Source organism: Glycine max, chromosome 10, assembly GCF_000004515.6.
Source record: "Glycine max cultivar Williams 82 chromosome 10, Glycine_max_v4.0, whole genome shotgun sequence".
Classification (NCBI taxonomy): Eukaryota; Viridiplantae; Streptophyta; class Magnoliopsida; order Fabales; family Fabaceae; genus Glycine; species Glycine max.
The window spans coordinates 617587-630265 of NC_038246.2; the positions used below are offsets into that span (position 1 = coordinate 617587).

Here is a 12679-nt window from a genome sequence, read left to right on the forward strand (position 1 = left end):
CTTTCAAAGTTTTCGTTTTTTTTTATTTTGATTTAATTTAATTTCTTCTTTTAAAAAGCAAAGTAATAAATAAAATAGTATCATATCATGGCATAACATCCAACGTTTAAACTTTTACCCATTATTAATCATTTTTTATAATTACTGTAATTAGAGTTTTAGTTTTCTAATGAGATCTCAAGTATTCTTACAAACTTATTTAATCATAAGATAAACAATATTGAAAAAAAAAATCTTCAGGAAGGGTAGAGTGAAAAATATATAAAACTGAGGAGAGGAGAATAAAAAAAAGGTGAAGGAAGGTAAGTACTAAGTAGTGTTTAGTTTTTTCAGTTTTACTTTTTAAAAATACATTTTCAACTGAAAAACCAAACACGCCCTTAGTTGGTGGACGTGGAGGCAGTTTAAGAAGCCCGCCAATATCTCATTCCCTTTCCTTTTACGTAACTTTCGCGTCTCTCTCTCAATTGCTGAATCCAATTTTGCTCAGAAACTCATCACACACATGTTGATGCAACTTTCACACACCCTTTTGCAAAATTCCAATCCTTTTGGCAGTGACATGAGAAATCTCCATCTAGGTCATTCTCTGATTCTGAATATACAGAACATATCCATGCACTAGTGCCATATCTGAGTTTAAGGGTTAATATTTTTCATTTTTTTAACATTGTCCAATTTCTGGAAGAAAAAAAAATTCCATCCTGAGGTTTTCGGAGACTTTGATGAGAGGCCTAAGTAGAAAGCATGACGCTTGAGCTTTGTCCTCTTCAGTGGTTTCCTTACAATTTCTTTCAGATGGAATGGCAGATCTTTCTAGCTACGGGAGTCATGAGCGCGATATTGAACAAGTTAGTTTCACCACAAAATTAAGCTTTTATCTAAAAAAGAAAAAAAATGTTTGGTTTGGTTTGTTTCATAGCCGAAAAAGATTAGAATTTTTTTCCATTAGGCACGATCATGCTTGTTTATTTCAAATTAGTAATAGTATTCATTTTCTAAATGAAAAGAAAGATCAAAATATTGAGGGGTCTTTTGATATGGTGTATTAATTATAGACTTAAGTTAAAATTTATCTGGGTGTTGGCAATTATGGCTGTTTGCCCTAGCTAGAAGAAGTATAATTGAAGATAAGGCATGCCCTTGCAGGCTAGAATTTGTTTGATTGCAGGGATGAAAGGTAGGGTAAAATAATGGTATGTAAAGTATTTTGTGAAAAGTATTCCATGTACGATATATTAAAAGTAGTCATGGTACTCTTGGTTACTATTTAGAAGGGGAACAATATCCTACTTGATGCAGGAGACAAGAGAAAGAAAGTAATGAAATGGATACTGATGGGCCTTGGTTTATATATACAAGCAATATGATAGGAAACTTGAATCATTACTTGAATGGAAATATATGGTATTCTAGGAGAGGCAAATTGAGTTAAAGCCATGGATGCATGGGGAGGGAAACTTTCACTGAACATGGTCATGATATTGTTCCTTTCTATGTGGTTTTTGATTGAGTAACAATCAAAACCACTTTATCTAAATGGGGAAAATACTTAACTTGGAAAAACATTTTTTTCTGCAATAGAAACTGTCACTAACTGATATGGTTTTCTAGAGATTATGTTGCTTAGGTGCTCCATTTAAATTTAATTTCTGTCTTATTTCTTTGTGAAGGCATTCATTACTTTGAAAAAGGGCACTCAGTTAGTAAAGTATAGTCGAAAAGGGAAGCCAAAACTCTGTACATTCAGGATCTCATCGGTGAGTTTTTATGCTGAAAGAAAAATTCATTCGTGTCCAAACAAACATATATGTGTATTATATATATATTAGTATGAATAATTTCATATTTAGCGGCATTAGCAGGATGAAACGAAACTGATTTGGATATCTCATGGAAGGGAAAAGAATCTAAAATTGTCTTCTGTTTCACGCATCATCCCAGGACAGAGAACAGTAAGTTAAATGCTTGGTCTTTGGAGGCTAGATTTATGGTTGGTTATATTAACACTCTGATAAAGATATCCTGTGTTTCCTTTTATTTGCAGGCTGTCTTTAGAAGATACTTGCGCCCTGAAAAGGATTATCTGTCATTTTCACTTATTTATAAAAAGGGGGAACGGTCACTTGATCTGGTTTGAATACACATCCATTTTGAATTTAAATTCGTCAATTTCATATAAATTTTGAATCTATTGCTTCCCCTTTTCATATTGCTAGATTTGCAAGAACCAAGCTGAGGTAGAGGTATGGTTTTCAAGCCTTAAGGCATTAATTTCCCCTGGAGAGCGTATTAGGCGTGGAACAAGTGATTTATCCAATGTGAGTTCTAATAGAAATTGCTTAATGCCTTAAATTTTCAACTTATCTTAGTTTACATGTTAAACAGTTGCTACTTCCTATTTGTTCCTTCAATTTGCCATAGATTAAATTCTAACTTTATACATTGAAGGATTGAGTTACCTCTAAGATCAGCAGAATCTCAAACTGTAGGAGCAATTGTTATCCTGGTGCATAAAAACTCAAGGATGTTCAGAATAATTTATTGTACAAATATATTTGAAGAATATGCAAAAATTAAAATTCTTATTGACATAGGATTAAATCTGTATATTCAAAACTCGTCAAAATATCTCAATGCTCAAGATGAGCTTTAGTTTCCATCGTGTAAACTTGTTTCAATAAATTACAAGAAGTTGAGGCAACAAATATCAAATTTTTAACTACTTACTTGGTCATGGAAATCATTAGGAATTACTGTTAAAGCTTAAGTTGTTATATATACTTTATTTCTAGAATCTATATTTTAGAACATTTCAACAAAGTAATTGTTTTGACTCTCTCTTACAGGATAGTGTTGACTTAATTCCAAATGATCGTCCTTATGCTGGAACACTAGAGTTTGCATCAAGCATTGCCCGTGGCAGGTTTTCTTTTGAATCAGTGTCTCATGAATCTACATCATCTTGGTCTAGATCAGAAACAAATATGCCAGTAAGGACAAGTTGTGGAGATGGTTCGCGTGTTAGTGTATCAAGTGTTAGTCACTCAAGTAGCGTAGGATCAGGACTAGATGACATAGAATCTCTAGGTGATGTTTATATATGGGGAGAGGTTTGGGCAGATGGCAATTCATTTGATGGATTGGGGAGTCAACTTCAAGCCTTTTGTAAGACAGATGTGCTGACTCCTAAACCGTTGGAGTCTGATGTTGTTCTTGATGTTCATCAGATTGGTCCTGGTGATCGTCACATTGCTCTAGTTACAAGGCAAGGAGAGGTTTTTACTTGGGGAGAGGATTCTGGTGGAAGACTTGGTCATGGATTTGAAAAAGATTTCGGTCGACCTCATCTTGTGGAATCCCTGGCAATTACCAATGTGACTTTTGTTGCGTGTGGCGAGTATCATTCTTGTGCTGTGTCCACATCTGGTGACCTATTCACCTGGGGTGATGGTACACATGGTGCAGGACTTCTTGGTCATGGCACTGATGTTAGCTACTGGATACCAAAAAGGGTTAGTGGCCCTTTAGAGGGACTTCAGGTTGTAGCTGTAGCATGTGGAACATGGCATTCAGCATTAGCAACCTCCAATGGTAAGTTGTTTACCTTTGGTGATGGAAGATTTGGTGTATTGGGCCATGGAAACCGAGCGAGTGTGGCATATCCAAAGGAGGTACAATTATTGAGTGGATACAAGGCTATTAAGGTTGCATGTGGAGTGTGGCACTCAGCAGCCATTATAGATGTTATGGATCTTTCTGGTTCAAAGGCTTCAGCCAAGAGGCTCTTCACGTGGGGTGATGGTGACCAATATCGTTTGGGTCATGCTAACAAGGAAACTTACCTTGAACCAACTTGTGTAGCTGCAGTTGCTGAATATAATTTTCACCAGGTTGCATGTGGGTACACTATGACTGTTGCACTCACTGCATCTGGTCATGTTTTTAGCATGGGAGGCACAACATATGGTCAACTAGGAAATCCAAATTCTGATGGAAAAGTGCCGATTCTAGTGCGAGATAAGTTAGTAGGAGAGTTTGTGGAGGAAATATCATGTGGTGCCAATCATGTTGCTGTGTTGACTTCAAGAAGTGAGCTATATACTTGGGGGAGAGGTGCCAATGGAAGACTAGGACATGGAGACACAGATGATAAGAAATCTCCAACATTGGTGGAAGCCTTGAAAGACAGGCATGTTAAGAACATCTCATGTGGCTCGACCTTTACATCTTGCATATGCTTACATAAATGGGTTTCTGGAGTTGACCAATCTGTTTGCTCTGATTGTCGACAACCATTTGGTTTCACCCGAAAAAGGCACAATTGCTATCATTGTGGGTTGGTATATTGCCATCCTTGTAGTTCAAAAAAGGCATCAAAAGCAGCACTGGCTCCAACACCTAGCAAACCACATCGTGTGTGTGATGCTTGTTATGCTAAGCTAAAAGGTTCTGATAGTGCTTCCGATTTTAATAGGGAAATTAGTCGTCCTTCTAGTTCCGTATATGGAAGGGAAAGTTTTCACCGGGGAGAGGTAAGGTCTTCAAGAGTTCTCTTGCCTCCTACCACAGAACCGGTAAAATACCTAGAGATTAGGACTAATAAGCCTGGAAATATGCATGACTTTTCTTCCATAGTCCGAGCTGCTCAAGTTCCTACCAGTTTACAATTGAAAGATGTTGCATTTCCAATTTCGTTGAGTTCTGCGCAGAATGTTTACAAACCTGTTATACAGCCAACTCCACCAACACCGGCTACTCCAATACCTATGTCACCATATGCTAGAAGACCACCCAGTCCACCGCGTTCTACCTCCCCTGGATTTTCAAGAAGCCTTATTGATAATTTAAGGAAGAAAAATGATCATTTGAATCAACAAGTCTCAAAATGGCAAAACAATGTATATTTCATAATTTATACCACTTTCAGATCTAGTAACTATGTTCTTTATTCAAAGAGCATAACATGTCTCAATTAATAAGATTTGAAAATATTTCTTTTCTTGCATATAGAATCAAAATTTGAAGCAGAAGAGTGACATGCAAGACATGAAGATTCGGGAGCTTCAGAAAAATATTGAAGAAGCCGTGTCACGAGTTGGAGAGGAATCTTCTAAGCTTAGAAAAGCAAAGGAATTAATTAAGTCCTTGACAGATAAGGTATCTGAATTCTATATTTTGACATCACAGTTAAACTCAATTTATTTAAATAAAATTTTCCTGCTTGAGCCTTGAAATAATCTTTCATTCAAAGTGATGAGAAACAGGAATGAAAAATCATACAAGTGGGGAGGGGGAAATCTTTGAAGCATTCCTAATTGTATCTTCACACACACACACACATTCAACGTAACTAATCACTAAGAAAATTCAAATCATGTTGATGAAATTGTTATTGGTTACAAGTGTCTTGTCTATGGGTAGTACTTAGGAATGAATTATGCACAATGATCTTCTGCCTTTGGTTTCCTCTTCTGACTTCTTTGTGGCTAAATCATATTCCCTCTAATAGATATTATTTTCATTATCCTAGCCGTGCAAGACTCTTATAAAAAGTTGTGAGCAACTTGAAATCTTCCTTTCATACCATCAGACGATTAACACCAATTTTGCCAAAAAGTTGTGCACAAGTTTCCTCTGTACCCCATACTGCATTATTGCCTATATAGAATTATATTTTTATATATGAGAACTCAATTAAATGAAGGATAAGCATTCATTTTGGAAACTTCAATAACTACGTGTGACTATTATGCATGAATAAATGAAGGAATATCATTATATTATCCAAGTGGATTCTACAATAAAATTGCTAGATTTTTGTATGGGACAAATATCAATGGATTATTGCGGTATTAAAAAAAATATTTTAAAAATAATAATGATTTGTACCAGAAAATTTGAGTTACTGTAAATGACATTTTCATCATTACTGTGCTGTGATTCATTGTCAAAACAAAATCTCAATCTAAACATTTAGCTTATTATTTTAAAGCTAACTGTACTGAATTTCAACAACAAAAAATGTTGATTTTAATGTGTCCAAAGTTCTTATTATCCTCAGATGACAATAAAAACTTCGTACCCCATTGCCCAGAGGCTCTTCGCTATGCGAAGGTATGGGGGAGGGATGTTGTACGCAGCCTTACCCTTACATATGCAAAGAGGCTGTTTCCGGATTTGAACCCATGACCAACAAGTCACCAAGACACAACTTTACCGCTGCACCAGGGCTCGCCCTCTATCCTCAGATGACAATAAAGAAAAAAAAGTATAAGTTTTAGAATTAGTCATATGATTGTACATAAAATTTGGCAAAACAAGCCTGCCTCAATATCTTATGATTAGGCAGATGTCCATGACAAACCTTTTAATGTTCCAAAGGCTTTCAGCAAGAAATAATTGATGCAACAAAATAGAAGACTATCTTCATTGAATCTCGACATTCCCTAAAACTGAACAAGGGAAGCAATCATTGAATTCATGGAGTCAACAGAGAAGTTTAAATTTAAGCTGAGATTTACAGATATATATTTATTGTTACACTTATTAAAACAATATTATTTGCATTTTTTATGTATTTGTGATAATTGTTATCTTCTCTGACTCCATAAAGGAGCAATAACTCTCAAGATAGTCAAGACATAAAGCTTAATCTTTCAATCTGAATAACTCTGAACACATATGAACCTTCATTAATTCTTTCATCAATGTACTCGCCTTGACTGCTAATGATCACTAAAGAGATATTGCATGTCATAATAAGCTAATATTTAAACCAGGTGGGAAAGAAAAGGAAGTTGATCAGGATATCTGGTTTATCATATTAAGGCCTATTTTGGATTAGCTTCTAGCTTATGAGAGCTTTTCAATTGGGATAAGTATTTGATTCCTAACATACAAAGAAGCCCTTGTAAGTTTATAGGTATTTATGGAGAAGTTAGCTATGAGAACGTATGAAAAGTTAAGATGCACAAGATGATTTTACCTTATGCAAGAAGTCTGATTCATTTTATGTGCTTGATTTATTTTATTTTATTTGCCATTCGTGCTTTGTTGAGAAGTTTATATCAAAATAGCTAAACTTGCTTCTACATTTGGTTTTATTTAGTTGAGGGAAGTGACTGAGAAGTTGCCACTTGAGATTCCGGACAACGAGACCTTGAGAACCATGCATGCTCAAGCTGAAGAATTTCTTCATGAAGAAAAAGATTTTGAATCTTCTTCCTCCCCACAGAGCCTTGAGTCTGAGCAACAAAGTGCACCTGATGTACCTGCCTCAGAAAGCGACTCTTCAAAACTCCAAGAGCAAAGAATGGAAGGAAATGATGATGCTTTTGGGGTTGTTCCATCTATAGATGGAGAAAATATTCTTGAAGAAAGCAGCAACTCATCTGTATCTGGTCCAGTAGTGACTTCGCCAAGCTCAGGAAATGGTTCAAAATTACGTGACACTGGTATACCTGTGACAGAAGGAGAAAAATCAGTCATTGAACAATTTGAGCATGGTGTTTATGTCACACTCGTAGTACTACCTCGTGGTTACAAAGTTTTCAAACGAATTAGATTCAGGTATATAAGAGCTACTTGCTAATCTAAAATTCCACCTATATATTTTCTTTGCATCAATATTTTTAAATAGTTTCTAACTTAATCTATTTCATAAAAATCTTGCTTCTCAATGTGGGGGTTGCATGTAACAATTTCTATGTGTGACTAAAACAATGTTGAAATTTTCTAGGATCTTCTATTCCTATTCAGACCACCAAACATTTAATTTGATGTCCATTAGCAATTATGGAGGTAGTGCTGTGTATTGATAGCTTCTCAACTGTTTTATCATTAGTTTCTACTTGATATTGATATAGATGCTTTTTCTTTTTATAGTATTGACATGTGGAAGACAAATGTTACCATTTGATTATATGAAAAGCTTCTATGTTAATTTTGTTTTTGATTTTTTTCTCCCCTACTTTTTGGTTTGATGGCAATTGGTTAGAACTTTGCAATATTATAATGTTATACCATTAATTTGAGTATTGGTTTTCTTATTTCAATTGTTTCTATCTTTAATACTATTCCTATCTCTTTAAAAGAAATCTGTTTTCTCTTTTCCTTTATTCTTTTCTTTTCTTATTTTTGCAGTAAACGGAGATTCAACGAGAAGCAAGCAGAAGAATGGTGGAACCAAAACAAAGATAAGGTGCATAGTAAATACAATTTACCAATCACAAAGAATGCAACTACTGGATCATCTATCATACCTCCACAAGCTGAAGAAAAATGTGAGGCATTACCTTCTTCCTAAACTTATTTCTCTGGTTTACCTAGACATACCATATTCTGATGGAATGATCTAGAGAATAGAGGCAGCATCAAACTATCAAGTGTAAAGAAATCTATATTAGGAAAACTAGTGTAAAAAACTTGGCAATATCTACAACAGTCTGGATATGACCTGCAATAGAGGATAGAATATGTAGTAAGGTTTAGAGGTAGGTAGTAAATTTACTTTTGATTAACATGCTTTGGATCTCACTCTTTCCTTTTAACTCTTCCTCCATAAATCCCTGTGTTTCTATTTTGGGTCTTCATACACAGAGCCCTTGCTATTGGTATTGTACATTGGTACATGTGTGTAATTTAATTCCTCTAACAAGTCTAGGGAAGCAACTAATATATGAATGATGAATAATGCTACAACCACACTTTTAACTAATATAACAGTAGCAATAATATTATTAATAATTCCATACTTGATGTTCTGTTAAATTTGATGTGTTAGGCTGTTGGTTCAACAGTGGAAGCAAGTGTGAGTGGTAAAATTAAAATCCTAAAGTAGTTGTTTCAGGCTGATGTTAATTTTACCACTAAGAGCATCTCCAATGAAAATGTTTACATGAATTGTTTAACTTTTACGTAGTGTTATTTAAGTTTTTTCCCTACTGGAGTATATGATACGGAGTTGTTTATATAAGCAACCGTTGTTTAATAATATTATATCACAAATAACATTATTTTAAGTATTATAGGATCCATAAAATTAATTTAAACACACACTTTAGCAATCTTAGCATTTAAGTGAATTTTTATTTAAAATGCTTAAATTTATATAAAATTATAAGGCTAAGCAACTTATATAAATAACTGTGCATTATAGATATTTTAAAAGGATATATTAAATAAAGTTTGAGTTTCCAGTCTCAACAGATAGGAAAAGGCTATCTTGTTTACACTTCATAGACTAAGACATGCAAATCCATTAAACACTTAACTCTTATTTGAATCAACTTCTTTATATACATTTATAAGAGAAGAAAATAAAAGTATAAAATAAATTTGAGTTTCTCTTCTAACCTAAAATTAATTTATACACTTAATTTTTATAAAAAAAATATCATTTAACTTATCTAAAAGCTAAAGTGCATTATTTAATTTAGAAAATAAGTTGAATTCATTTTACCTTCTTATTTTCTTTTCTTAAAAGTATTTTTAAAAACATTTACTCCCGTTGTTCCTATATATATAAAACTCAATTACCTAACTTATGAAGATTAAGAAAAATAATTAATTTAATTTATCGTAAATTTATAATTTTTTCAAAATTATCCTTATTATTAATATTTCTTTCTCTTCTAATGGTTTGTTAATATATTTTCTTTCTTCTTTTAACGGAAGGTATTTTAAATATAAAAATAATTAATACTAAAAATATTATAAATAAAAAAGAATAAACACAATTTTAAACTTAAATCATACACATAAGAACCGAGGGAGTATGTGTTTAACGTTAATGCCATCACGAAAAATGTGCAAACTATACTGTTTGTAGTTATCTCTTTCTAAGCAAAGTGGAGGGTGGTATGGTATTGGGGAGGGGGGGTTCACTAATCACTATTGACTGCCCAACATGGCCTAATCACAATGCTTCCAAATCAAATGGGGAAGGAGTGGTCTAAACTTTCAGTGCTTAGTGCTGGTCTATTTTCATTCGTCTAGTCTATTCAACAGGGTACATTCAAATTCTCCATGTCTTCTAGGGAAAATGAAAGCAGATGTGATAAAATGGTCATTTATCTCTAGATTGAAGTAGAGAAAAAGTTAGTACTACAACTTATCCAAACTTATTATTATAAATTGTTCATAATTACTTCAACTGAGACTCAAATTATTATAGAGGGGTGATTGGACTTAAAGTGTAGATAAATCGATTTTTGAGAAATCCGAAACTCAAATTATTAGAGAGAGTGATTAGACTTAGACTTACGTGTAGATAAAGTGATTTTAAGAAATTTTAAAATAAAGTGATTTGAGAGATTTTATCTCGAGATTTTAAGAAAGATTTATTATCATTTGAGTTATTATTTTTTTATTATGATATTAATATAAAATTATCTTCTTTTAGAAATAGTAATATATTTTTATAAGGAATCATGAGCATACATAATGTGATGAATATTCTTTTTTCAACAACATCTATGAGGATTCAAACCGTGGATTAATAAATTTTCATAATTCATTATAAAATTTATATCAATAACTTTACTCAAAACTTAATGGCAATGGCAATCTAATTATGAAATGAATAAAATGTCATTTCTTTCTTCTTTTTTTGCTATGGGGAGCGGGGTACTGGTCAGTGATCAACTTGCCTTTTACGTTAGAAAGAAAAAAGGAGCCCACAACCCAAAAGTTGCATATTGACACACCATATAACCTATAATATCGGTCTTTACAGAATTTAGTTTTCCTTATTATTCTCACTATTCTTAGCACCCAAGGTTGCTTCCATGCTGTCAAGTCTGCCGAAAGTGTTGAGCGATAGGAATAATGAGAATTTCACCTTTATGATTAAGATTTCATATTATTACAACTCTTGCCATCAATTATGACTCTATATATGTTCCATGTGTGTTCTTATAAAAATCAAAGCAATGGCACTTGTGTAATTCTATGGCAATTAATGTGCCAATTGGAGGGACCAAAAAAGATGGTAGCAGCTTGTAGAACAAATTGATTATATAAAAACTAAAATGGGGCATCATAGGTTCCTTCGTGAGATTAAGAATCATTTCTAATAGCCCTTCCCTTCATTTGGAGACACATTATTGTTCTTTCTTTTTTCAAGTCATTTCTCTCATCAAAGCAAAAACACCCTTCATTCAGTTTGTGACATGTCTCACAAGAGGCTAGGAAAAAAGCTTCAACCTGCCAAGAAGGCATGGAAGAGCTTCTCCAACACAGTCCAACACAAACTCCACAAACTCAACATTCCCAATTCCATGAAAACCACCCTTCAACGCCTCCTTCAATCCTTTTACTCCCTTGGCACTGTCATACACTCTAGACTTCATCGTTCATTCACCACCATAAGGCCACGTGGTGGTACTGCCACTTCTAATTACTACCATGTTCAATACAAGCACTGTGCAGCCATACACATAGATGACCTATTTGACAACAAGACTAATAATTCTGCAGTGTCCGTGCATGCCACCAACAAGACAAGTGCTCCTCATGCAACACAAGTGCAAGGGGAAACAACCAAAGGCAAAGAGATCAAAGGGAAAGAGAAAGAGGAGCCTGGTATTTACAAGGGTAATAATTTGGTTGGTCAGTGTCGCAACCAGAGTCGCAGTGGCGGCGGCGAGGGTAGTAGTAGTGGCTTGAACACTATAGAGGATGCATGGAAGGTTGTGGTTGCCAAGTCTCCACAACTACATGTGGATCAAAAGGCAGAAGAATTCATAAGCAAGTTTCGTCAAGATATGAGGCTTCAGAAAGAGAGGTCAATGCTTGAATTCCAGGAGATGCTAGCACGCAGTACCTGAATTGAGATAAATTTTTTTATCTCAATCACTATATTCATTTTCTAATTGGACATTTAGAGTAGTACAAGATTGATATATACATATGGGGCATGGTGGTTTAATATATATAATTTTTTTTTCTTTCATGAGCACATATATAATTGTTTTATAGTTGTGTGTGTGAAGATGTAAAGGAAATTAGGCTTTTGCGCTGCATTGAGGGATTCTTTTTCTTTTTTGAACATTATTTGTATTCATTTTTCTTGTGGTTGACAGAAGTGTCTCATCGATTGTGCATTGTTTTGTAATCTGACAATAATGAAGTGTGTAATGTATAGAATGTATTTGGAAGTGAGTTTTGTTAAGCTTTATTTTTTCTGGCTTATACACTTGCTTTAATTATTTGGCTTTGTCTAAATCAGTTTGTTTTGTTTGCTCTTGTCCAAGGTCCACATGCATCCATTTTCTCTTCCTAACTTCAATTATTTTCAATGACTTTGTTAGGTAACTAATAGTGATTTGTTGGGGGCATCATTAAACTAATGAACCTAAAGACCAGCTCACATGTCAGGAAAGTATCCCGACTTTAATAATGTTACTACCCTTAGTCATTCGGAAAATGCCTATATATATGGAGATTTTTCGACAGTAATTCAAAATGTTCCCGGTAGATTTTTAGTCTATTAGTAGTATATTAAAAGCTAATCAGGTTTGTATTTGTATGTTGTACGTAAAAGATAAATTGATTTTTTTTCCAATTTAAATACTTGAGTATTTCTTCAATTTCTAAATTAGGAACATGGGTATCAATCAATATAATAATAAATATTTATGATTATCAATAAATTTTCACACCAATACTACGTTTT

The 12679-nt window shown here is 33.9% G+C and overlaps 2 protein-coding genes across 2 annotated transcripts; both read left to right on the plus strand.

The window, feature by feature from the left end:
* The first annotated feature begins 535 nt into the window (after nucleotides 1–535).
* On the plus strand, nucleotides 536–8632 carry LOC100812689 (PH, RCC1 and FYVE domains-containing protein 1). The gene is made up of 9 exons (XM_003536794.4): nucleotides 536–851; nucleotides 1674–1760; nucleotides 1866–1955; nucleotides 2048–2134; nucleotides 2220–2321; nucleotides 2850–4901; nucleotides 5014–5160; nucleotides 7112–7572; nucleotides 8146–8632. The coding sequence occupies exons 1-9, from the start codon at nucleotides 804–806 to the stop codon at nucleotides 8306–8308; spliced, it is 3237 nt and encodes a 1078-aa protein (XP_003536842.1). The 5' UTR covers nucleotides 536–803; the 3' UTR covers nucleotides 8309–8632.
* A 2413-nt stretch (nucleotides 8633–11045) lies between these two features.
* Nucleotides 11046–12154, plus strand: LOC100813226 (uncharacterized). The gene has a single exon (XM_003536795.5). The coding sequence runs from the start codon at nucleotides 11175–11177 to the stop codon at nucleotides 11829–11831; it is 657 nt and encodes a 218-aa protein (XP_003536843.1). The 5' UTR covers nucleotides 11046–11174; the 3' UTR covers nucleotides 11832–12154.
* The last annotated feature ends 525 nt before the right edge of the window (nucleotides 12155–12679 follow it).